General features: G+C 54.9%; 4 protein-coding genes across 4 annotated transcripts; 3 read left to right on the forward strand and 1 right to left on the reverse strand.

Moving 5' to 3' along the window:
• Window positions 1-124: 124 nt before the first annotated feature.
• On the forward strand, window positions 125-3,808 carry DICSQDRAFT_172903 (uncharacterized protein; the record flags this gene model as incomplete). Its single annotated transcript, XM_007368686.1, has 11 exons — window positions 125-474; window positions 540-897; window positions 951-1,437; window positions 1,510-1,636; window positions 1,693-2,085; window positions 2,140-2,396; window positions 2,458-2,533; window positions 2,589-2,608; window positions 2,665-2,767; window positions 2,820-3,509; window positions 3,565-3,808. 11 exons carry the CDS (start codon window positions 125-127, stop codon window positions 3,806-3,808), a joined length of 3,105 nt encoding a protein of 1,034 aa, XP_007368748.1.
• Window positions 3,809-4,458: 650 nt separating this feature from the next.
• DICSQDRAFT_149051 (Oxysterol-binding protein) lies at window positions 4,459-6,560 on the forward strand (the record flags this gene model as incomplete). The annotated part of the gene is made up of 11 exons (XM_007368687.1): window positions 4,459-4,562; window positions 4,646-4,693; window positions 4,767-4,874; window positions 4,991-5,086; window positions 5,199-5,281; window positions 5,443-5,607; window positions 5,663-5,796; window positions 5,864-5,977; window positions 6,035-6,135; window positions 6,197-6,373; window positions 6,455-6,560. The coding sequence occupies 11 exons, from the start codon at window positions 4,459-4,461 to the stop codon at window positions 6,558-6,560; spliced, it is 1,236 nt and encodes a 411-aa protein (XP_007368749.1).
• Window positions 6,561-7,375: 815 nt separating this feature from the next.
• Window positions 7,376-13,390, reverse strand: DICSQDRAFT_149052 (uncharacterized protein; the record flags this gene model as incomplete). Its single annotated transcript, XM_007368688.1, has 6 exons — window positions 7,376-7,816; window positions 7,875-8,381; window positions 8,438-11,650; window positions 11,706-12,560; window positions 12,613-12,732; window positions 12,785-13,390. 6 exons carry the CDS (start codon window positions 13,388-13,390, stop codon window positions 7,376-7,378), a joined length of 5,742 nt encoding a protein of 1,913 aa, XP_007368750.1.
• Window positions 13,391-19,470: 6,080 nt separating this feature from the next.
• DICSQDRAFT_16174 (P-loop containing nucleoside triphosphate hydrolase protein) lies at window positions 19,471-22,727 on the forward strand (the record flags this gene model as incomplete). The annotated part of the gene is made up of 16 exons (XM_007368689.1): window positions 19,471-19,544; window positions 19,607-19,911; window positions 20,047-20,184; window positions 20,247-20,276; window positions 20,329-20,514; window positions 20,553-20,640; window positions 20,706-20,749; window positions 20,808-20,929; window positions 20,988-21,232; window positions 21,291-21,322; window positions 21,371-21,440; window positions 21,494-21,530; window positions 21,592-21,648; window positions 21,703-21,861; window positions 21,918-22,435; window positions 22,493-22,727. Coding segments are annotated over 16 exons (2,340 nt in total), but the record flags the coding sequence as incomplete, so codon positions are not given.
• Window positions 22,728-26,121: the final 3,394 nt, after the last annotated feature.

Consider the following 26,121-nt stretch of genomic DNA (forward strand, 5'->3'; position numbering starts at 1 on the left):
GAATGCGGCCCGCTCCCTATTCGTGAAGCGCCAATATTCCGAAGCAGTGGATGCATTCGAGCGCGCTGGTCTTGCTCAAGAGCGTCGGGTAGCACTTGCGTACCACCTCAGAGACTCAGCCCGCATGTCTCCTGTCAACGCACGTGGCAAGGAGCTGTCTCAGTCGGCCGCTTTCTCTAGGGCAGCTGAAGGCTTTGTAGCTGCCGCCCAAGGAGCAGGAGAGCCTGAGGACCAACGCACGTACTACCGCATCGCTGCAGAGTGCTATGTCAGATGCGGAGACAGCGGTAAGGCAGGCGCTGCGTACCGACATGCGGGAGAGTACACACTTTCTGCTCAGCACTTCCGCAAAGCAGGGATGTTCGACGACGCCGTTGAAGTTATCCAGGTCCACGAGACTGACGTTCGTCCTGACGTCGCTCAGAGCATCATTGAAGTTTCCAAACTGTACTATATCAAGGAGCAAAAATTAGCGTAATTCACACCCTCTTCATCACAGCGTATATCACGTCACTTGACTAACAGCGATGTCCTTATAGAAAAGCACGATCCCTTTTCAAGAATGATGACGAGGTACTCGAGTACATGGACGACCGTGATCTCAACGCCCCACGCGCTTCCCTCCATGAGGAGAGGGAGGAATTCGACGATGCCGCTGAATGTCACCTTCGGGAAGGTGATGACCTCAAGGCGATTAAACTATTCTTCCTCAACTATCGAAAGCGTCAATCGGCACAGTCATTGCTGAGGGCCGTGACTTGCATCCTCGATGGCCTCTGGCTGTACATGTCTCTAGGGGCTCCAGAGGGTAATTGGGAAGACCAGAAACTCGTCGAAATACTGGGACATGCAGAAGTCGTTTTCCCTCGACTCCAAGATGGGATACTGCGCAACGAGGTGCGTGGTCAAGCGGCGTTTTCAAAATCACATTAGACTGATGCATAATATAGATTGCTATGTTCCGCGCGATATGGCAGAACGATATCCCAGCTCTTGCTGAACTTGGTGAATGGTTCCATACTAGAGACGAACATCATCCCGCAGGTTTGCTTTGCCTCGACCATGTCTTCGCTCATGACTTTGGTCTCGAATCTGCCGCGTTATCAGAAATTGCTTCGTGCTTCCAGACATTCCTCGTCTATGCTCGCACGCTCTCACGGTACTCCTGTGATCCGAACCCTTGCCAGAACTCCCACATTCAGAAGCTCTTCACTTTTAGACGGGTCAACAGCGACAACGAGGAGCTATTCTTTCTTCCCAAAGGCTCCTATCTCTTTTCCCGCGCTCTGGACGGCGGAGCAACCATTCTCGAGGAGACCACTGCTCAGGGCATCTATATTTTACGCTGGAACCTCGAACGTTTGGCCAAGACTGCGCTTCGCGAGCGACTCAAGGACAGGGTCCTCAACCAGAATGAGATATGCCATAAACTCCTCTGTTTGCGGCCGTGTCTCCTATATGCGACCAACCAATTCTGCCCAAGGCGAGGATGTCCTCAGCTTCACATAGATCCATCGCCGAAGGAAGCACGCGCGACATACAACAATCTCATCCGCATCCATGTTCTTCATATCATGATCTTCCACACCCTGTACGCCACCGATATTCCGTATCTTATTCTTGATAAGCAGCGGAAGTAAGTCGACCCTATCATATCCCATCAGGTGCGGTTCTCTCACACCCTCCTTGTAGAGCTTGGTTACGTCGTCTATACGAAGCACTGTACCCTGTTTCAGACAACATAGGCTCCTTGCACACACTTACGCTCGCCTCAATACCGGAGCTGACAACGGGCCGCCATATAATCGCGGTCTGGATTCAGGACAGTCTCAATCGCTTTGATCATGACAAGGACCCGGCGCACATTTTTCTTGTGAACCTCATGCGGACGACTCGACTTGCCATGCTTCTCGACCGCCGCGCAGCATTCAGTCAGCTGCAGCGCATCCCATGCGCCATTCGCGACCGTGAAAAGAGGCCGCAATATCTCGTGCGGTGGGGTGACCGCTACATCGTAAACGACTTGATCGCTGCTATGCAATGTGGCTATCCGGGCGCATTAGATAGAGGCGTGCAGTTCTTGAAGTAGGTCTTCCAGCGCGTATCATGCCCTCGTTTATGTACTGACAATATGTCCAGCCATGTGCTCTACAACCGGTTGCAAGTCGATATCGGTGTCCTCTGCGACTTCATGGATCAGTTGTGCGGCGCGATGCTCATTTCCCTTCAACTGCGTAACAAGGGCACGCTTCACGGTCTTACCCTACCCAAGAGCTGGCTGGTCCGACTCCTGCAAGACACAGATCAGCTTGCAACCATGAAGACGGAGAAATCTCCCAAGTACGTAGCTTGCATGAACCAGCTTCTCAGAGACATATGCACTGGCAACAAGGCTTGTAAGTAAATCCAAGTTGCAGACACGTCAATACGTTATAAATGATACATGAGCGATCATAGCTCATCTTCTGTTTGAGAATCTAAATATGTCCTCGCGGGGCCTGAACATGACGCGTGAGGTTTTCATCGAGAAGATGTACGGTGTTCCATCTTATCTAGCTTCAGTGGATCCTGACGGTGTTCTTGAACAGATGCCGGAACATTTGTTTTTGTACGTTGCTGATACTTGCTGGAGTTGTGAAACTGCTGCTGATCTTTCTTGTCAAGGGGGCCTCAACCTTCCTATACCGCAGCTGCGCCAATGGATTCATCAAACCATCTCAGGACTTCAGCACGTCGGGCGGGATATCATGAGTCATACATCTTCCGCGTACGAAACAGACACGCTCCACCTGCTGCCCCCACTCATGACTTCTCTATAGGTACATCTATGCGGAGGACTGGCATAGCCTCGCGCAAGCCGCAGTAAAATCAGTGGCCAGTTCATCCTTGGACGAAGTAGTATATCTCTGCTGCTCCGCATCGGACCCGCCGAGATCGCCGCCCAACGTCCGGCTAGTGAGGTATCAGAACATCGAGGATCTCATCTCCCTCCTCGATGCCACGCACATCGTCCAATTGTCTTGTAACACCGCCGATGTCAAGGCAGACAGTAGAACTAATGCCTCCGGTGGCCCGCTTCCCGCTTCGCGCCCCAGTGATTATGATAGCCAGCCAATGACTGGAACAACAGCTGTCCTGTCCGAGGAGTCCAACGCAGAGGATGAAGACAACGAGCAACACCAGGTCGAATTTACGGACATACAGATCACGGCTGCGTCCAAGATAATCTCTACATACCGAGGTTATATTCAAAGGAAAGCCTTTGAGAAGGATCAGCTCACGGAGATGCGTCGTCGCGTATACGAGGATTTCCTGACTACCTCTCCTACTATCGAGCGGAGAGGCTCTCCCTACCGCTTTCTCTTTCTGGGGATCGTGCCAAATCTCTTCGCCGTCACGGAGTGTCTCAAAGACCACATGTACAAGGCGAAGTCCTCGGCAAAGGAAAGCCTTCGCAACGCGCACGATCGAGAGCTCGAGGATGTACAGGCTGCTCTGGATGACGCTTCGTGAGTAGGACATCTCATGCCGTGATCATGGTCTCCAATCATTCACGTGCTGCAGACGACTGTTCAAGGAAGCCTGCCGTCTGCACAAGGCATTAGCACCTTCGGCAACGGTGCACAAGTCTCGCGACGTGCAGAAGCTGCAAGAGCACGCTCTTGCTGTTGAGTCTCTGGTGAAGCAGTTGGAGGACGCGATCAGCGCCGACTCTGACGTGACGTTCCCGTGGATGGAGGACTGGAGACTGTACGAGCTAGCTTACCACGCGCTGGTGAAAGCGACGTCCCAGCTGGAAGAGGCTTAGCACGGAGCATTCGCCCTCTGAACATCTCCGCGGCGCCACAGCTGGCTTCTGCAGTAGTATTTGTCGCTATCTCGTCGTAGATGGTATATGTCGTCCGGTGGTGGTACTGCCAGTCTGAGAGGTTTTGCCGATGAAGTCGATTCATTGTACATTGTTACAATGGCATGTATAGCGGCTCCGGTATATAGGTGGAGAATCATAGATGGATCTGAGGTTGAGCCGAGCCGAGTGAGAACGAACAGTTATATGTATCGGATAGTTACTAGAAAGGAGGAGGTATCGAGGTTCGAGGTGGCAGTGGTGCGGGTGAGGTGCGTCACTCGGCGCTCGGAGCGCGCAGTGGCTGTGGAGGGGCGCGTCAGGGCCGACCGAAGTAGTCCTTCTCCGGCACACTGAGCCTTCCTCCCTCTCCTCCTCCGTCTCTCTAGGCTGCACGACCAGCACAACCAAAAGCACATCGTGCTCTGCCTCTTGTGCTCTACTTCTTGTGCTTGACCCGCCGCCACCGCCGCGCGCAGCCTCCATACAACCCTGCTTGACTGTATTGCATTACGCAGCAGCCGTTAGTAGCTGACCCATATAATTGCACCAATCGCCTGATCCACGCCCCCACCTCCCCTCGCCCTCATTCACGCGCACGTTCTGACAAGATGATGAGCCTTTTCGGCCAGGCGAGTTCCAAGATATCCAAGTCACGCGCGTCAGAGGAAGACAAGGTCCCGGACGACACCGAGCCAGATGACACCTCTATCTTGTTCGTCTCTTCCTGCTACTACCCATGATGCGCTACTTCACCTCCGCCGCCCCCGAGGACGATGCTGACGATGGGGAATACAGGGACGAGAACGAGGGCTCGATCATCTCATCGCTCATCTCGCAGCTCCGGTATGTCTCTGCTCTCCCGTGCAGCCATCCATGTCCCGCTCATCCCCTGTTCTCCGGCGATGTGCTACGGCAGAGTGGGCATGGATCTGCACAAGGTGACGTTCCCGACGTTCGTCCTGGAGCCGCGGAGCATGCTGGAGCGCATCACCGACTTCATGTCCCATCCTGATCTCCTCTTTGGGTAAGCTTGGCTCATCTCTCCTAGATCTGCGCGCACTCACCTCAGTCCACCTCTCCCTCCCGTCGTCGGTGCCCGCGCGCGCATGCCTCATCTATGCAACCATCCCGTGGCCGCAGCGCGGAGACGTGCGACGACCCAGAAGAACGCTTCATCCGCGTGCTGCAGTACTACCTCGCCGGCTGGCACATCAAGCCCAAGGGCGTGAAGAAGCCGTACGTCCTCGTCCTCGTTCTCTGCACGTGTGTGCCTGTGCTGTCCCCCGGCTGACGCTCGCTGCCTCGCGACGTTGTTCTTCTGTGCGCGCGCGCGTGCGCGTCTGTACAGATACAACCCTGTCCTGGGCGAGTTCTTCCGCTGTCGATATGACTACCCTGACGGCTCTCGCGGGTTCTACATTGCTGAACAAGGTACGCACATCTCCCCAGCACGTTATTCCTGCTTTCCTCGGCCCTGTTGCTCCTGTTCTGCTGCGCGCGCGACCTGCAGCGCATTTGCCTGCGTCCCGCCCGTCAGCCATGCTCTTGTCTGACGTTGCGCACACTGACACAAACGCGCTCACTCTCGGCAGTTTCCCATCACCCGCCGATATCCGCGTTCTATTACGTCTCGCCCGCGAACAAGGTAGCCGTCATCGGCGAACTCCGGCCAAAGTCCAAGTTCCTCGGGAACTCGGTGTCGACGGTGATGGAGGGCGAGAACCGCGTCTACCTCCTCGGCCGTCCGGAGGACAACGGTACGCGGGCGACAAGGGCGAGCTGAACTGATACTGATGCAGACGGGGCACACAGAGTACGTGATCTCGATGCCAAACATGTACGCGCGCGGGATCCTGTGGGGCAAGATGTTCCTCGAGCTCGGGGACTCGTGCACGGCGAAGAACGAGAAGACGGGCCATTATGCGGAGATCCAGTTCAAGACCAAGGTGGGAGGAGTCCTGTGCCGCCTCGTCCCTTCGCCACTCGCGCTCACCTCTCTTTGCGTTCGCACAGGGATACTTCTCCGGGACGTACAACGCGATCCAGGGCCGCATACGCCGCGGCAACACAGAGGTCGGCGAGGTGTCGGGCAAGTGGAGCGCGACGATGGAGTTCAAGAGCTCGAAGGTGCGTCGCGCTACAATCGTCACGTCTTGTCCAATGTCTGATATGGCGCCGTCACAGGGGGAGAAGCGGGTGCTGTTCGACGCCGTCCGGGATGGACAGAAGATCGCGCCAAAGTGGGTAGCGCCTGAAGACGAGCAGGAGCCGAACGAGTCCCGCAGGTGCGTACCCCGCACCACACAACGCTTCGCTTTGCAGCTGACGGTTTTGCGGCGCACGCAGATTGTGGACGCGCCTGACGCGCGCGATCGTCGCGAAGGACATGGACGCGGCGACGGAGGCGAAGACGGCCGTCGAGGACGCGCAGCGCGAGCAGCGGCGGGTCATGGAAGAGCGCGGGGAGGTGCACGTCCCCCGCTTCTTCCACCTCAAGGACGGCCGGTGGGTGCCCAAGCTCGCGTGCGTACCGCTCTCTCTCTCGCTGCTGCTTTCTCGTCTCGTCTCTACGCTGTGACTGACTGGCGGCATCTACGCGGATAGACTGCCGACGGACCCTCAGGAGGCCGTGGCTGCCGTGGAGAAGTTCATCTGGCCAGCGCTCCCGCCCTCATACGTCCAGTCACCCGCACTACAGCAGCAACAGTAATGGACTCTTCCGCGAAGTCAGCGGACTCAATGTAACGAGCGTCGTCGTCGCCACCGCCCCAATAATGTAATGTATCAGACGCAGGATCCGACCTGCTCACGCTGCTGCTTCCCCCTCGATGCCATAGTACATATAGGTTCCCCCGTCGTGCTCGCTTCCCCACTCGCCCGTCTTTCTCCCCGCGCCGCTCCCGTGTAGACATCAGAACAGACTCGTCTCGCCATCCAAGGGTCCAGATGCGCATACACACACACCTCCCCAACCTCCCAGCAACCTACTGCTACACGAATCGTCCCACGCCAGAACGTACAGGTCCCAGATTAATGCAATATATTCCGGAGTGTACAACAGAATGCGTGCAGCTAGCATCACCCTTCGGCGCTCTGTTCCTGCCTCTGCCTTGTTCCGTTGTGAGATGATCGTCAAGTAGACGATGGAGAAAAAGAGACAAGCGATGCCACGAGCACGAGAACAAGACGAGACAGGAAACGAAGCAGATGGTATTGATAACGGACGAGCACAACCTAGAGGTCAGCAACGGTGCAATGTACGGGTATGTAAGTGCAGTATAGAATGGCCGGACAAAGTGATGAAATAGACTTAGATATATACGGTAGGGGTGAGATGGAACCTAAGCGAGATGGGTAAGTACTAAGTAACGAGATGAGACGACCGGGAGAACCATGCATGTGAGAGCGATCCGATAATGAAAGGATGAGATATGTGTGGTGGGAGACAGTGAGTGTGAGCGGGACAGCGTCATTATGTGGCACCAAGATCAGATGATAACCCAAAACAATTCCTCTTGTCTTAGTCTATGACCACCAGCCGTCGTCGCCGAGCGTGGGCGCGGCCGAGACGACGCTGGGCGTTGGGGACGGCGCCCTGAAGTTCTTGTAGTGTGAAGGATACCTCGACTTCGGGGTCACCGGCGGCTGGAGCGTCGACTGCCGCCAGGGTGCGTGGATCGAATCCCTGACGGAGGCTTGCGGGGGCGTGACGACGCGAACGTCGTTGGTCGTGCCGTTGTACTGGGCCTTCGGCGTACCGGCACGGCTTTGGTTGTAAACAGTGCTTGCACGAGAGTCGGGGCGAGGGGGAGGGTGCGTCTTGCCGTTCTGGTAGCGCGCGGTGGGCTGGAGGACAGTGGGTGCAGTCGTAGTATTGGCCTTCTTGGCCTTGTCTAGTTCGGCTTGCAGGCGCGTGACCTGACCGTCCAATGAGGCGATCTGGTCGCGCAGCTTGTTCTGCCGGTCCTAGGAACAGCAGTGGGTCAATGTGATGCCTCGCGACGGATGCAACAGGGGAGCATACCTTATCCAGGCGTTCCTCGGCATCTCTCTCCTCCAGCTGGAGCTTGACGAGCGAGTAGTCCGCATCGAGCTGAGAATGAGCCTGTTCAACCTCGTCGAGCTTCGACTGCGTGACCTCAAGCTGGGTTTCCGCCTCCTTCGCGCGCCTCTCCCACTCCTCCGCGCGCTGCCTCGCTTGGAGGAGACTCTGGCGCGACGACTGAGCGACTTTCTCATAATTGGCCACCTTCGTCTCGAACTCCTTCGCGCGGCGCTGGAGGGCTGCGTGCTCTCCTTCGAGCACTTTGCTGCGATCACGGATAGCCCGGAGCTCCTTCACTTCCTCAATGTCAACCTGACCAACAAGGTTCGTGAGGAGCTGAATCTGCTCCGTAGCTTGACGGAGCTCGTCCCAGTGGCTCTGCTGTGAAACAAGCTCTGCGTTTAGCGTCTTCTGCGATACGATCTCGTCTGCGAGTGTGTCCTTCTCCCGCGTGATGAATGTGACCTTGACCTCGAGCGACTCGATCTGCGGGCAAGAACGTCATACACGACACCTCAACTGAGAACAGGACAGGAGCTTACTCTGGCCTTGAGCTGCTGGTTCTCTGAGGCGAGCCCGCTCTTGGCCTTCTCTAGCTCCGCAAGCTTCTCTTGCTGACTCTGCGCCTGAACATCAGCAGCCTTGAGCCTCTCTAGCGCACGCGCAAGCGCCTCCTCAAGCTCCGCGTTCTTCGCCTCCAACGCAACAGTATCGCCCGCCTTCTTCGAGATCGAATCCTGCAGCGCCTCCACGCGCAGATTAAGATTCTCGCGCTCGGCTTCAACAGCCTTCACCCGGTCGCTGAGCATGTCCTTCTCCACGCGGACCTGTCCGTGCGCCCCGCGCGCCTTCGCGAGCTGAACTTGCAGACCCGAATTCTCGCTCATGAGTCTACGTATCTCCTCAGAATCCTTCTGCGACGTGTCCCGTGCAGCGAAGTCGGCGTGGGCGTTCTGTAGGACCTCGGTCGCCTTAACCATGGCCTCCGGGAGTGAGTTGATGTGCTTGATGATATCCTGGCAGAAGTCAGAGAACTCGGTGTTCTGCTCGACGAGCTTCTTCTGCTCGGCAGAGAAGGTAGATACGACGTTCTCAATATTGCGTAGAATCTTGCTGGAGGCATCGTTCTCGGGACGGGCAGCCTTCGTCTTGAACTCGTTCTGTGCACTGTCCAGGGCCTCAACAGCAGCAGACAGACGCTGAGGAAGGTCGGCCAGCACATCTGAGATGTCCTTCTGAATTGCAGAGAGATCGACCTGGTGGGGAGTAACAACTGGTTCCTTGTTGGCGAGCTCCTCGAGCTTGCGCTGTACATCCGCAAGCGGAGCAACAAGGCCGCGCACGTTCTCCGTGACCTTATCTGAAATCGCATCGACGTTGAGTGGGCGGTCACGAACGGCAAGGCGCGAGTCCAAACGCTCTACGACGAGGTCCGACACCTGCTCCTTCATCTCGTGAGGATCCAAGGGACCGACGATCGTCTTGAGCTCCGACGTCAAGCGGCCAACGACAGACTCCAGGTCGATCTGAGGCTGGAGCGATGGCAGGATCGGCACAAGCTTATCGACGATGAGGCCGGCCGTCTCGCGCTTGTCCGACGCGAGGTCGATGAGCTGCGAGATGTTCGGTTTGACAGCTTGGGCAAGACGAGCGGTGAGGACGTCGTAGTCGATTGGATCGCTGCGTAGCGCAGCAATGTGCGGGAGCAACTTCTGGAACAACTCCTGGAACAGATGTTCGTTGTTCGTCGACGGTGCGCGGGAGGCTTCCATCGCCTGGATGCGCGCGCCGAGCTGGGACATCGCGTTAGCAAGCGTGTTGATAGTCCTGTTACCGAGGTCCTCAATGAGCCGCTGGAGCTCGGCGTCGCGGTCGCGCGGGATGTTAGGCTGAGCTTGCTGAAGAAGGGTAGCGATCTCCCTCTGGAGGACCGCACGGGACTCTTCATGGCTCTGCTCGATGATACCCTTGAGGAGCTCAAAGTCGAACTCTCCACGCGCGTCCATCAGACCCTCATCCAGCTGACGAGCAGCAGACTCCTGGAGCTGCGCACGGAACAGCGTCACGACCTCCGAGATCATAGCCTCCGTCGACGAGTTGATAGCCTGACCATTACTCGCGGCCGACTTGTACGCGTTGAGTGTCCGCTTGATAGTCTCGAACTTCTCCTCGAGCAATTTCTCTAGCCGCTGCTCGTACTGCTGCATCTCGATGCGCTTCGACAGGTTCATCGGCGCGACCGAAATCTCCGACATCGACTCCTCGTCATCCTCGTCATCGTTACGTCTCGGGGGAAGCGACGAACGCCGCGGGCGGCGCACGCTGAAGACGTCGTCGCGCTCCAGCGAATCGTCGCGGTCGCGGAAGCCGGGATCAGTGAACAGGCGGTTGCGCCCAGTGCGCTGCGAGATGGGAGGGACGTGAAGGTCGTCGAGGGACTGCCTGGGGCTGTGCTCGTAGATGTCTCGCGAGCTGAGGCGTGACCGGACGGTCCTGCGGGTGCGCTCCCCGTCCTCATTGTTGACGAGGGCCTTGAAGAGCCCGGCGGGAACAGTGTTTGTCGAGACGGGATGCTTGAAGTCGAGCGGGATGGGCGCACGCTTTGGTTTCGACGTAGGCGGGAACGGCAACTCCTCAGCACCAATTTGCGGGACAGGCATCGACACGGGAGGGGCAGGCAGAATGGGTTTGTTCTCGTCGTTCTCCTCGTCATCGCTGAACCCAGGCGACCGCGGGATGTCGTCCTTGTGCTGAGGCAGGAACGGCAGAGAGCCGGTGAACGTGAACGGCTTCGCAGCGACGTTAAGCCCGCTCTGCTTGTCGACCCCGACGGTGTTGACCGGGGGGCTGGCAGGGGCAGAGTGACGAGCAGGCGTCGAGTCGGAGGCAGCGGGAGGGAAGCGGAACGAGTGCATGGTATTGACACCGTCTTCGTCCTCGCCCTCGCCGTCGCTCTCGAACGAGTCGCTCGACCTGCGCTGTCTTTTCTCCCTGCCTTGCGACGCGCGCGCAGGTTCCGCGGGGGCAGGAGGCGTTGGCAAGGGACGCGGCTGAGGTGGCTGAGGCGGCTGGATTGGCTGAACAGGTTGGAACGTGAGCTGAGGTACGCCTGGGGGCGGACGGAAGGTGAAGCCTCCAGGCTTGAACTCCGGCGCAGCGACGTTGAGGGGCTTGCCGAACGACGGAGCACGAGCATGAGTGGGAGGAGTTGCGATGCCAGGAGTCCCAGAAGAGCTGCTAAACATGCTAGGAGCGAACGATCCTGACTGTCGACTCGCTCCGAACACGAACGGCTTCGCAAGTGGGTTGAGATCTGTGCGAGGAGCGAGTGCAGGTTGAGGCTGGGGCAGCTGGGAAGGACGGGGGTGCAACCCGCCGGGAGTGAGATACTGCTCTGATGCATTCCGCGAATGGGCGAGGGCGGGATCATGCCCAGTTTGCGCGGAGTACTGAGAGCCGCTGCGCGAGTGCGGCAGAGGCGGAAGAGGCCGCCTGCCAGCTGCCGCCTGCTGCTCGAAGTACTCTGCATACGGCCCATGGCCCTCGTCGCTCGGATTTGAAACGATGTCGTCGTCGACGTTCTCGGCCGTGCCCGGTACAGGGACAGGCATAGCAGGCGGGCGGGGGAAGTCCGGGATCCGGCGAGGGATCTCGAGCTCCTGCTTCACCTGCTTTACACGACGCATCATACGACGGTGGAGGCGTAGTTGACGCGCACGCTCCTCGTCTGACGGGTTCGACCACTCGCCGATGCTCTGCCGCCACGTCAGCTCCCGCCAGTATTACAAGCAACTGCAACACACTACCCACCTCATCGTCAGACGTCTCGGTGGTGCGCAGATCCTCAGAGCCTGTCCATTCGCCAACAGCCTCCTGGTCAGGATCGACGTCGTGATCACCCTCCTGGTCCTCATCCCCATCAAGGTCCACCACGGCAAGCTCGCCGGCGGGGCTCCGGACGGGGAGGGGTGCTTCCTCAGTAAGCTCCATGGATTCGTCCGCCAGCCCGCCCCCGACAGAGCGTAGGGACAGCGCGGCAGAGAGCTTCGAGACGTGCCGGGAATGGATTCTGCTCTGCGCAACCGTGCTCATGCCGTCCAGCTCCGTGCCCTCCGCAGACGCGACAGTAGTATCCGCAGGGGCCACCTCGAAGACATCGTCCGCGATAGCGTCTGGAGCAGGCGCCTCCTCTTCGTCCGGCTCTTCTTCCTCTGGGATTTCGACGCCGAACCCGCGGAAGAAATCTGGACGCGACTCCGGGCGCGATGCAACTTGGGGTGGGGCAAGCGATGCGACGCTTGTGGGCACGCGGCCCTGCGGCGCATGAATGATTTCTGAGGAGGGTGCAGCAGCAGCAGAAGGAGGGGCGGGCGAAATACGCGTGAGGACTTGGTCAGAGCCAAGTGTCGCGTTCGGCCCGAACGGATTAAACGCACCAGACGGGTTGTACATGGGAGAATGGCGCGACGAGGGCTGCGCGAGAGAGATGCTGTGTCCATGTCTGTTCTGATTCTGCAATCGGGGCGGGAGCTGGCTGGGGGACGGGGAGAGGTTGACGGGCGGCTGCGGTGAGGTGGAAAGAGAGTTGGATACGGACGCGTTCTGCGACTGCTGCAGCTTGTTGAGCTTAAAGAAGAGAAGAGCTGGATCGGCTGGTGAGGAAATCTGCGATGCCGCTTTAGAGAATAGACGATCGAACGCAACGAGGTGCACTCACCGAGGCCGCACGCGCGTGTGGGGCGTGTATATGAGGAACGGAGCTGCCGCTCCCTCGCTCTACTCCCAACTTCTGCAACTTCTCCTCGATGATCCTCTGCTTGATCCCGTCCCATGCGGCCTGCACTGAGGTCAGTCGTTGTCTACAGGCCAGCTACCCAGAACACACCAACCTTGCCAGGAAGGAACACATCTACAGTGGGCGGCAAATGGTTTCTCCACGAGTCCGGTGGGTATAGCTCGACGGTGCTCGTCTCGGGGTATCTCACTTCGTCCTGCACGGGTATTTCTGACTCGACAAGAGGCACTCGTGCAAACGACGCACGGGTCGGCGGCTCGTCGCCCTCTCCAGGGATCGTCTCTCGAGGCAGGTTAACGAGCACCTTCTTCGGCTTTTGTGGCTGCGTGGCCGGCGCTGCTACCGCCGCTGCCGGCGTCGCAGGCATCGGACTCACTTTCCTCTGCGGTCCCCCCAGCACGGCCTTCGGCGGCCCCCCTACGCTCATGCTCGCCGAACGCTTGCTTCTCGGCACGAAGGGCGGCGCGAACGGTGCCAGCCCGGGGACCATGGGCTGCGGGAAAACGCCCTGCCCGAGTGGCGTCATCGGCATGCCTGGTGGGGGCAAGATGCCCGCGGCGGCGAGCTGCATGACGCTGGGGTGACTTCGGTGCAACGACGGGCGGCCAGGCGCGCCAGGCTGCTGTGGGAAGAAGTTGGCCTGCATGGGGGTCTGGAGGGGGTTTTGCGGCGGGCCGTTGAGCGCGAATGGGGGGTGCATGCCTTGCTGGAGCGACGTTGGCAGTGCTGGAGAGAACAACGGCGGGTTGGCTGCAAAGTTCATGGGCTGCTGGGAGTCGAGGGTGGGCGGGATGAAGAGCCGCGACAGCTGCTGGCGGTGCTGGGACACCATTGTGGACAGTCAAGCCGAGTCTACGACAGACACGGAGGTAGGAGAAGGGACGCCGCCGGCCTCGACGAGCTCGACGCTGCAGGCAACGAGAAGAGAAGCGGGGACGGGGTATAAAGATGGCAGTCCGGCGACAGCTGGAACGACGATTCGAATCCGGGTACCCACGAGCCACGTGTCTCGCTTAGCAGCTAAATTGAGACCGACGCTCATTGTATGTGCAAGAAGTTGCTCATGCTCTTTGCCGACTTGGAGACATGATCACTGTCAGGCAGGACATGCCCTTCCACAGGTCAGCCGTATAGAAAACCATCTCTGTGCGTAAGATACCGACTGTACGTGTGGGACCCCTTGGCGCACTCACGAAGCTAGCGAGTGCCGAGAGCTTGGTGGCCGTGCCACGACATCGCTTGAGTCGTGCTTCGTCGGAATGGCAGACACTTAACAGGTCAGTCCAGGAACGCTAACTGAAAGTGAAATGTAAGCAGGGGAAAAGATGCCTACATCTCAACCAACTGGCTGATATACTGCCGTTAGTTCGTTAGGCTCCTCAAGCTTCCCAGTGCGCTCGAGTGCTGTGTAAACTCGCGGTCCACCACGCAGCATCCATACACAAGACAATTTTGCCGGAAGGCAGACGAGGGTATACGATATCAAGCGACAATCCCCCTCCATTCTGTAGTGATGTGCGGAGGATTGTGTTGTAAGTATTGGTCCGGGATGCAAGTGCACGCTATGGCTTAGGCTAAGTGCAGTACTCAAAAGGCGTCGGTATCATTCAAACTAAAGCAGACGGTCAATGTGAAGGGGCGACGCATCACAACTGTGCGAAACATCATGATTGCGCAGGATTTGAAGCCTGAAGCGTTGATGTTTCAACGCTAAGCTAGATTTTCCGACGTTGTATGGTAAGGCGAGCAGAATGACTATACGAGTGCAACCACACCAGCCAAGTCATCAATATGTAGGACACTGCACGGCCGTAGCACTCAGGTGAGACGACCAGAGAGACCGGTTATAAGTGGCAGTACAAAAAGGCCATTGTATTGCAGGAAAAAGAGAGACGGCATCCACCGTCCGCACACCCAGTTGAATAGACAGGCAATTAGGACCAAGACTGCAATCTGTATTCATGCTATGTATCAATGTGAGGCACTTCCAAACCAAAGCGCGAGAACAGCGTGTATTTGACAGACTCGAGGGAAGAGATTCGGAGAGGCAGCATAGGGCACAAGCGAGACGAACGCTACAAATGACACGGTATGTTTGAGTTCAGAAAAGGGTGTGAGACAAACCCTAGTGTTCTCATACGATGTGCGATCGACGGAGTCGATTGACTAGATGACCGTCAGATATCGCAGTACGGTGACCGAGGGAGAAGACTCGACATCGGGGGCTGGAAAGCCGAGATGCGCCTATCACGTGCTCGCGCAGCGCGTGAGCTCGATTCGAACTTCGCAGGGCTCATCCCTCTTCCCGTCTTCAAGTGCTCTCTGTTGCGTCGACCATGCCTCCCCTCCTGGCTTGCTCTGCTGGCTCTCCTGTTGTCCTTTTACAATGCCTCTTGAAATCTTCACTATATTAAGCGTCTCTGCAGTTAATCGTCCTCAGGAGCCGAGACATGGGTGTCGCGGAGTCTCCGGCAGGCTGGCTGAGGGGGCAGTGGACCCGTAAGCGAATTTCGGAAGGTGTGTTGATTTTACTGTCAGCTACCTCCATGTATGCACCTGTGTTTCTGGGAAATCGCACTATGCGCTGCAGGGACTGCTACCTGGCATGAAAGTTCCTAGCTCGGGCTTTTCGCGTGCAACGTGAGCCTACCGTGTGTATTTGCTTTCCTTAAGATCATACCTTTCAGTCCATATGGACTCCGTGTCCCTACTATTGGTACTCGACCGAAGCCTCCCCTTGTCACCTCCGTCATACATGCCGCAATCTCTGCAGGACATCTCACCGTGTGGTCGTTGCTGCTCTCAGCACAACCGTGATCAAGCCCGCAATCTCGTCTTGCATCCTTCGCTAGGCTCGTATGCTGCCCCTTAGGGTCTAGTCCAGCTGTCCTTGGAGCTACAGGACGCGACGTGTCGAATCGACGCGTTTTGCGCCCGTTTCCCTGATCGTCCTCCTTACTCGACCAAGCTCTCCACTGTCGACACCTGCGAATCATCCGGCGAAGCTCTCTGACTGTCGAGTCTTCATGTCAAGTACAAGGTGCATTCACAGATGAACAGTGGTGCGGCTGATTAGGCTTAACATATGGTCCGTCAGAGTGCTCCTGTCAGTTCACCCTTGTAGACACATCCTGGTCAGTACATCTTCCTTCGTCACCGTCTCATTCTGCGTCAATATTGCCTCAGGACATCATCAAGTCCAGCAATTCTGTACGATGGCTTGACGAAGTGCGTTCTCGCCGCCCAGACCGCCATCGAGATCACCTCATCCACGATAGCATCGACTCCCTTACTGGTGCGCGTTTTCCTCAAGAAACGCGTCGCACAGTGCCGGCCTCGGATAACACACGCGATCCAGCGCCTTCACTCTCACTTGGTCGTTAGCGAGCGCCTTGTCGGTATCGAGGGGCCACCGGGACCGTGTCTTTGCGATGCCTCAAATCCTCATGGTGGCATACCAGGCCGGCATGCCAGAGGAGGACTTCGTGACCCAGTGGGGTACACACGTGAGCAAGAAGTATGCGAACAGGATAAAGAAGGTCGCTGCTAGTAGGTACGGTTCGTTCAATCAGACGAGTAGTGGACGCGTGCTCAGGCTCACTGTCTGCGATCTTGGCGGAGTCACCATCTTGGGTCTCTTGCATCTAGGTAGGGTACCCCTGAATGTCGCTTTTCTTGCACTGTCTCAATTTGCGGGTGCGTAGTATACCATACACCTACGCTGCGCTAGGCCGAAGAGGTGTGCGGCAAGGGTCGACGCGTGACCCGTCGAGATGCGGTTGTCACGCGCGCGCGTTACGTCACACCGGCTCGACAAGTCGCAATTGTCGAGGTCTTATGGTGTGACCAATCAGACCCCTGAAGCTCAAGCAAGAACCCTTCAATATCGTTCTTACTGCCAATAATGAATACTGACATACCATGCTTTGTGATCGCTCCGTACGCTCGACGGTGTGACATTTGCAGCTTGCCTATTCCGGCAGGTACCGCAGCACGCGAGGCTAGCGCTTCGGTGACCAAGTTCCCAAGGACCCACAATGCGTGTACGCTCCTCCGTCTGCGGTCCATCGTGGCTGGCGTAGCTCATCATATATGTGCACAGTTTCCAGCATTTGCTTTTGTAGGGGAACTCCGACAAGTAGTCGCTTTGGTACTACGAAATCGTGCTTGCACTCACTCGAGATATGCGTGTCTTCAAGTCCAAGAAAACAACGAAGTCCTTTTTTCTGGCTCTTCTACGGTCCACCCACCACCACAATCAATCGCACATAAAGTCCATTTGCCCGGGATGCCTCTGAAGTGGACTCTGCGTAGTCGGACGCCCTGTGTGAGCTTGCAGCCCCTGCGGCTTACGACGGCCTCCCGAACCTGTTAGTGAAGAGTGTCCCTGTGATTGTAATGAAAAGCGCGGATGAGCAGACCTGGATCACATAAAAGGCTTCCAGCACAATCCGATGCGTCGTCAGAGCACCTGAGTGATGAGTCTCGGCGGTATGTTCTGCGTGAGATGTAGTGAGTGCCCCACGGGTTTGTCGTTGAGCCCCGTCCGGTCAGGCGGTACGCATGTTCATTCCACTTCAGGGGGAAAATGTCCGCTTACCGAGTCTTCATCCGCCTCAAGGATCAAATAATCCACGGTGTCAAGAAGCTTTCCAACATCTGTCATTTGGTGACCTAGTGTAATGAGGTGTCCTTGGCGGATGACTGGGAGGGTGCGAGACTACCTGAGCCGCCGGCCGAATCGTAGGTTCAAGCCTCGTGGGACAACTACCGCAGCACAGTTCGTAGCCCGCGGCCTACTGCCCTACGTTTCTCGATTCCCTCCAAGCATCGTACGGGTTCTCTTCATCAGATCTTGCTGCAGCTGCATACCCAACATGTCATCTCTGGCCCTCGAAGACACTCGAAGGATCGAAGCAGTGCTATGGCAACCTGCTGCAGCTCTCACAGATATTCTCGTTGAATTGCTGGAGGACCGTGGACGAGCGGAATGCGCACTAGCGAGTGAGTGAGCTCTCCTCACGCAATTGTTAGATCTGCTCATTGAGCTCTCATAGCTCTGAACGACGAATCCTTTGCACGGGTCGTGTCGCATCTCAACAATGGTTTCCCCAAGACCGCGAAAGAATTTTGCGGAAGTATGTGGTCTTCAATGTTGTCTAAGTTTGTTGCGACCTTGGTGGAGATGGCTGTGACGACCGATCTGGGGACGGGAGGGTCTAAGAAAAGCTTGGACGCGCGCCGCAATGGTGTTGTCCTGGCGGGTTCTGCCCTTGCGGAGATTGCAAGACTGTCTTCGAAGACAGTGAGTTTACGGATTATGCTCAGATCGAGCCATCCTCGGCCTGAGTATCATCTCTTAGGGCTGGTCCCAAGGCGATATCGCCGTCAAAGTCTTCGCAGACCTCAATCTGAAGACGCCCTCGACCGTCCAAGAACTCGCGATGAAGGAACGTGAGATATTACAGGAACAGCTACGCATGCTCAAGGTATGTGAGAGGAAATTTCTACTATGAACAATGCCTCGACCTTCCAATCCCTTCCAGCATTCTCTGGAGATCCTCCGGACGCCGGCCTCCGTCGCCGCCCTTTCGAAACGGCAGGGTATCTCCACCGTCAATGCCGATGTTTTCGAAAATACCATCAGCATCACAGCCCCTTTCTATAGCGAAAACGTCAAGGGATTCGGAGAATGGAAGCTTTTCATCACCGACGCCGCGAACGCTCACCTAAGGCAGTTGCGAAGAAGGTCGCCGGATACACTACTTATTGTCTTGAGGAAAATGCGGTACGCGCTTCCTCTAACGAAATCATTGCTACTCTCTTCCTCAATGGGTCATGGACTCACCATATCAGAGACTTATCGCGTGGTCACTTCTCTCCGGATAATCAGATCCTCATCTCAGACACCGAGAAGTCTGTCCCGATATTCAAGGCGAAGATGACGGGAGACACGCGCTTGGTGGTATGTCACATGGGCAAGGAACGCAGTCATAGCTGACCTTTCGGAAATAGTACCAGGTCGACTGTGTGACAGATCCAGAGTCCCGGGTGAGCAGCAAATGGCTACTTCCGTGAATGAGCACTACTGACGTTTGATGGCTTTAGAAGGAATGCCAAGGCGAGTGCAAAACTACTTTGTGAAATGTAGTTCGCATCTTATGGGCTCATTTATACAGCACTGCGAATCTTTGGTGTCTACAATCATGACGAACTCTATCGCATGAAGCAGTTCTGGGTTTCTCTAGGAAGAGATTTGGGACGCCAAGGCAAAACATATCGTGAACGGTAGGCTCACCTGAATAGTTATACTGCGATGGAATGATCCGAATCCTACTCGGTATAGCTGTCGGCAGCGAAGCCAAGGGCGGAACACTTCCAATGATGTTTTCTCTCCTCAGGTGTTCTCATGTCATGCAGATGACAATGAGCCGTTGGAGACCTTGACCACCTGGGAGATTCCCTCTGAGCTCGATGTGGGTCCGTTTTCCCTCATCTTTGAGTGGTCTGACAATTTCTGTACACTCAGTACTCAGAGATGCTGACGATGCATCGATTTGTGGGGTTCTCAAAGGTAGGACATGATGTTTCATTCTATTGCCGCTGACTGACTACTCTTGTCCCGACAGGCGCTTCTGAATAGTAAGTGGTCGAGGTGCGGGTGAGCACTATGACATTTTCATTGTTCCATAGGCTTCATCGCAGACAGGAAGATTGCTTTCATGTACGAGCCCTCGTGAGTACCCTGTCCTATCTTGTATATCAATCGGCCTTGACGAGAGAGATAGGCCGGAGGAAAGGGAGATCATCGAACACCCGACTTCCTGCTATGTCATCGGTCGCTCAGGGACAGGGTAAGATATGGAACCGTGATTCTAGAAGTCATATTCAAAGCTGAATTGTTATACCTTTGCAGGAAGACGCTCACAATGATGTACAAAATCGTCGCTATTGAACATGGTTGGGCATCTTCGTACACGTGGGGACTCACGAAGCCGCGTCAACTGTTTGTGACTCGCTCACGTATGCTGGCGGGTCAAGTCCACCGGACGGTCAATGAAGTTCTAGAGTCCTTCAGATTGGCTGAGATGACTCAAGCAGAGCTAGCTGAACTCAGGACAAGACGTGATCAACCAGAGGAGTTACGCCGTCCTGTTCCCAAGAAATGGAGCCAGCTCGATGACGATCATTTCCCACTATTCCTCAGTTTTGATCAAGTAAGTTATTCCCCTGTATCACTTTTCGACGTACCTGTAATAGAGCGCTCTTAAAAGGTCCGTGCAATGTTAGAAGCCGACTATGCAGGCAGTACACGTGCACCGATGTTGACGTCGGAGGACAGCCTGGATGTGTAAGTTCATCGGCGCTTTGAAAAGTGTACAATATCTGAGGGTTTTTGGAATATGAGGTTTGATGAAGGGTCATTTGTCTCTGGAAAGAGATTCATCTCAACCTACTGGAGTCGCTTTCCACAAAGGTTGACGCACGGTCTAGGTATGTAGTATGATCTATGATGCATTCGAAAGGTCTTGCGTGCAACTCATGACACAATCTAGACCCGTCTTCAGTCTTTGGAGAAATCATGGGTACGTCGGAATTAGGGTCAGCTGTGATATGTTTCTGAGATACCGGTAACAGGTGTTCTGCAAGGCTCTGAGGAGGCGCACAACACAGCTAGAGGGTATCTGAGCCGGGAAGCGTATCTAGGATCAAGCGAGCGGGCCTATTCGACATTTGCTACCGAGAGAGAGAGGATCTACAACATCTTTGAAGCATATCTTAAGCTGAAACGGCGTCGGCAGGAATATGACGATGCAGAGAGGTGTGATAGGCTTTTGCTATAACTTTAGCATCTCCGCAAGCACGTACTCAACTAAATATCACCAGAACGCACAATCTGCTAGTGCTGATGGTCAAAGAGAAACTTCCAGGACCCCCAGTCCAATTTCTGTTGAGCGTCTTTTTATCGGAGCATAGACTCAGTCGTATGTTTCCAGAGCTAACATTATAGCCAGGTACAATGATGAAGTTCAAGATAATCTGATGATCGACATGCTCTGTAAGCTTTGTGGGTCCATCAAGCAACTGTCAACCTATTTGACTCGATATACGATTAGTTATGAGATCCCTCAGCAATAATTCAAACGGAATCTTCTGGGCGGGTGATACAGCACAGACAATTACGCTCGGTAGCTCATTCAAATTCAGTGAGCTAACTTCACTCATGTACAGAGTGGAGGTGTGTTTTCCACTGCCTCGGGTGAAACGCATCTCATAATACTCTACCTGCTCTTTAGAGGAGGGAACCTAATCGCCTACATATCCCACCGCATACATTCAATCTCACCGTAAACCGCAGGTCTCATATGGGAATCATAAACGCTGCTCAAACCGTCGTGGACCTCCTCACTACCTTATGGTCAGAGTCCACTGACAAGCTGAGTCGCGACAAGGGCCACAAGCGAGGCCCGAAGCCCATCTTCATCAGAGGCTCCACTGAACTGTTCAAGCTACTCGGCCATAGAGAGAATCTTGGAGTATCGTAAGTTAGATGCTGATCCATCCATGTTAACTCGTTGACATCATCCATTTCTCTGTAGACTTGAGCTTGGCTCTGAACAATGTGCGAGCTGTTATACCTTCTTTGTATTCTACAAAACTGACTTGTTGTGCATGAAAGGCACCATCGTGCGTGACGAAGTCTCTCTCGACGCGTTGTTCTCCCGTGGCGTCCTTGGTGGCGTAACACTGTGAGTAAATACAGAACCATGATGCGAGAACGAAAGTGACATAGTTTCTATAGGACCGTGGAGCAGAGCAAAGGGCTTGAATTCAACGATGTGAGTTGTATCCTCTAGTTACCTCTCACAGATTAAATCGATTCTGGTGGTATGATGTCAGGTATTTCTATGGAACTTCTTTGGGAGCTCAGAGTCAAGTATGAGAGAATGGGCGGTGGTCGGCGGCGCCCCAGGACACTCGGAGCAGTACTCGCCTCAGCCCGCAGACAAGTACCGCAATGTATGCAGGGAGGCAGGTATATTTCACACCTTTCTCGGGCTTGTCGTTGAGATCATTCGCTCACAGCTCAAGTGTCTGTATGTCGCAATCACACGGGCTCGTAACCATCTGTTCATTATCGAAGAGACGGTTATATCACACCCAATGCTGGTAACTCCTACCATTGTGTACACCGAATTATCATAGCTCATTCATTTCTGCTAAAGAATCTCTGGCGCAGCAAGGATCAACTGGACATCGCAAGCAATCTCGAATCCTGGATTTTGCCCGTTTCCAAATCTCTCCCTGAGGACTGGGCAAAACGAGGCCGGATACTCATGGACAAGCAAAATTACGAGCAAGCGAAGTACTGCTTTCAGAGGGCCGGCCTCCCACGAGAAACAAACATTGCTCAGGCGTATCACCTGCGCGAGAGCGCAGTCACTGCCGAGCAATTTGTGGAAGCTGCTCAGTTGTTCGAGTCGTGTGCTGCTAAAACTCTAGACGTGGCAGACAGAAAGGAGCTCCTCCTTGCTTCCGCTACATGTTTCAGTCGCGCCCGTGACAACTTGCGGAGCGCAGAGCTATACCATGCTGCTTTGGAGTACACGAAGTGCATTGTCCAATACTGCAAGGCAACATCGTGGCAGAAGGCCCTGGATGTCATTTGTCAACATCGGGACGATGTCGAGCTTCGAGCCATGCAGAACGTCCTTTTACATTTTTTCGACCTGGGCCAGTACAGGTATGTGCTGCTTTTGTGTCGTGATCAGCACCAATCAATGACACTGTGGTGGTCCAGCCGCATAGCGGAGGTATTTGCTGACACAGAAGAACTCATCCTATTTATGAAGATTCACGGAATGAAGCCTCACCTTGCTGCTTACCTAGAGCTATTGGGGCGATACCAGGAGGCTGCGGAGATCCATCTTGGTCTCTCTCATATCCCCCAAGCGATTGCACTATTCTTCCGTGATCCGGATCCCAACTCAGCAGCGCAGGGAACAACCAGACTCCTGGACGAACTTTGGCAAGTTTCTACTTTGGGACAATCTGTCAATGAGGTGTCGAAGACCTCGAATGTACCCATCCAAACGCTTGTGAACCTTGCAAAGCAGCGGCAGGCATTGTTCGGCATCCAGTATAAGAACCATCAAATTCACGAAGACGAGGTGACATGCCAACTCAATGTCCACGAATTAGTTTGACCTAAACACTGACTAGATCTCCATGTTCCTTCTCCTCACATCCCGGGACGCTACTGCGCTTGCGCGTATGGGAATGCATCGTTCTTCGAGTGGCGATGTCGATGAAGCGCTGCTTTTGCTGGACTATGCGTTCAAATTCTGGCATGAACAGAAGTTCACGTTGTCGGAAACAAGCACACTCTTAGCATCTTCCTTCTTTCTACCAGCATACTACACTTACACTACTCTCCTTCAAGGCCTATCTAGTGATGTCCGAGTTTGTCGAATTCTCGGAATTCGTAAAGGACCTTCTGCGAAGCGAGGGTCTTACGTCCTACTGGCGGGCACCCTTCTATTCAAGTCGGCACGCTCTATGCAAGGTCTTGAGTTGCAAGTCCATCCTGGAGAAGACGCTCTTACCATCACAGCCAGCTCTCTATCCCGGCTCCTCCGTGTCACCCTGAGGGAACATCTGCGGTCTCAGGCCTTAGTTATCAACAACATGGTCAAGAAGGCGCCGATACTTGGACTATGTGTTTCGTACTGTCTGGCAGGAAGTTGTTTCGGATTCCTGAACAATTCATGTAACTGGAAGCATCAAGGGGGAGCACATCTTCTGGGTATGGAGGGCATGCACAGTCGCATCCGTACTTTGTGCCAAGTAATCATAGCCTTTGGACCCGTCAATTCCGCCGATGATGCAATCTGGAAAGAACGGTACGTGTCAGAACCCAGAGCTCTCTCCAAATAGCCGCATCTCTCGTTTACTTGACCACCTCTACAGGGCCATGTGGATGTACGCGCTCACCACTTGCCTTCACGTTCCTTTCTTCGCACTGGGCACCTCATTCATGTTCCATGTCAACCTCGTCCCAGAGTTCACGGATGCTTGTCGCGTCATGTATGGGTGGATTACCGACATCCTCTATCGCGCATACACTCCGAACTCCATCCATTGCATTTCTAGCCTCGCACTGCGTACATCGGCCATAGCATGCGCCGCTCTACTTGGCTACATGCTTGACAAGCTTCGATGGGGTGCGCATTCAACATCTCCCTTCATCAATATCCCTTTGGATCGCTTCCACGGACAGTCCTACGGCAGGCATTTCCAGCAATTCCATAGATTCTTACATGCCGCTGGGGAGTCGGCATATGCCCAGATGCCCGGTGCATTATTGTATATACGGTCAGTCTCAAGTGTTACGCTTCTCTGTGCACGCTCATGAACCACACATACGCACCAGATTTCTCTTGGAACACCGTGATCACTTGCTTGGACGTCAAGATCTCCTTACGCACATCATGGAGGGACTTTCAACAGCTTTCATACTGGCCGATGGTCGCCGCAGCAATCCCACCGTGCACAATGTCGTACTCAGTCGTAGATGGCTCATCAACCTCACTAGCCTATGGAACGTGTCATCAAGACCGCATCCGCATGTCGACACATACCCGAAGATGTTCTTCAATCTGTTTTCCGCAATCTTGGGGGGTCTGTGCAAATTGCCGACTGGTAAGTGATTGTCGCACACGTTTGTGCATAGAAAGTGTTTTGACGTTTGCTGTGGGTCCTGAAGCTGCCAATCGATCCCCCACTTCTCTGTCTCAAAATATCGTTGCTAACGTATCTAGAGCGTAAGTCGAAGTCAAGGCATCACAGTATATTATTGCAGTATATTGACATTGGATCGTGCTAGTATCAAATCATTCTTCCTTGGTACGCTTGCCCCAATGTTCAACGTTAACCGCTCAATATCTCATATATGCTTCGGAATGTAGTCGGACAATGGCTCCAGCTCGCTCAAGATGATGATCGCTCAAGGATAGTCGGTCAGATCGGGCGAACTTCGAAGCACTTCCGCCCACATCACATCCAGTGGGTAAATTCTTCCGCCTCATTGGACGGGACCCTAAACATGTATGCAGGACGTTATTTACGACAGGAACTCCAGATTGGGAGGATCTGGCGCGAGCCGTCTGGCAGTATAACGTGCAAGATCGGGGCAGCGCAGAAGAGCTCGTTCACGTCCAGAGACTCGAAGATCTTCCGGAGGACAGGGCTATGGAAACTTACGAGACCATTGTCTGCGTGACATACACGTCGCTGACAGACCTGCCATCGCTTCTCTCTATCCAGCAAACTCATGCGCAACCGACACCCTTTCTGCCACAATGGTTCCTCCCGCGGGCCCGCCCGACAGCCGAGGGGCCCAAGCAGGTGCTTGGATTGTGCCTGCGCGGACAGCAGGGCCCGCTACCCGTGTTGTAGGATTGGAAGAGGGAAAACATCGACGGTATGATCCCTATCCTAGGAACGTCATAGGACGCTTGTGTCCCCATGCTCGTATTTTCCTGTGTCGTCGGGCTTTCGTAGCTATCCCTTCGCAGATCCCTTTCGTATTACCGCCTTTTACGTCCGCCATTGGTGTCCTGGAATCTCGTGTCGTGCAGATATGTCATTGTCGTTGCAGAGCTTTCGTGTTGTATTCACTCTCCCTATGCACCCACCTCGAATTGATCTCCTCTATGGAACATTCAGCAGACATCGTATTGTATATTGCTTTGACCGCCCACCTCCTATTGTACTCTCGTTGACTCAGGTACCGTCTCTCTACCATATGTCTTCACCATCTTGCAACTGTCTATGATCGCCCTGCTGCTGCCGTATCTCTTCTCATACACTTCGTCACGAATCTCTTTCTCGCACTGTCCAGAGCGCTATTCCGTAGTATTTCGTCCTGTAGTGTCCACCTTTCCTCTGTACGCACCTCGCGATATCGTTCCGCATGTGGCACACCTACACAATGAAGTGCATGAGCCGCAGATAGGAAACATGAACGTGCTCGGACTTTCCGCCTATCTCACCATGCTCTCTGCAGACAGATACCTGAACGAGGGACAAAGCATATATAGAGAGTGAATGAACGATGCAGACGGTGCTATGTTTCTCTGCAGCACCTGGTATATTCCCATGGTGGGATGACATGAATTGGGCCAGGGCCGATGAGCAGGACCTACGCGTGAAGCGACTCGTCAATCCCCGAGCACGCAAGCCCACAATTAGGCAAGTCAATACTCACCATCTCCCATTTGTCTCCTCCGTGCGCGTTCTTCTCCACTCTCTCCGCACAACCCAACACCTTCATACGTACCTTCTATGCATCTCCCTTCGGCGCGCTCACCTTTACCCTCACCATGCATACTAGATCGGCAGCTGCGAGTGCGTCTACAGGAGCTGAAG

This window comes from Dichomitus squalens (genome assembly GCF_000275845.1).
Source record: "Dichomitus squalens LYAD-421 SS1 unplaced genomic scaffold DICSQscaffold_38, whole genome shotgun sequence".
Lineage (NCBI taxonomy): Eukaryota > Fungi > Basidiomycota > Agaricomycetes > Polyporales > Polyporaceae > Dichomitus > Dichomitus squalens.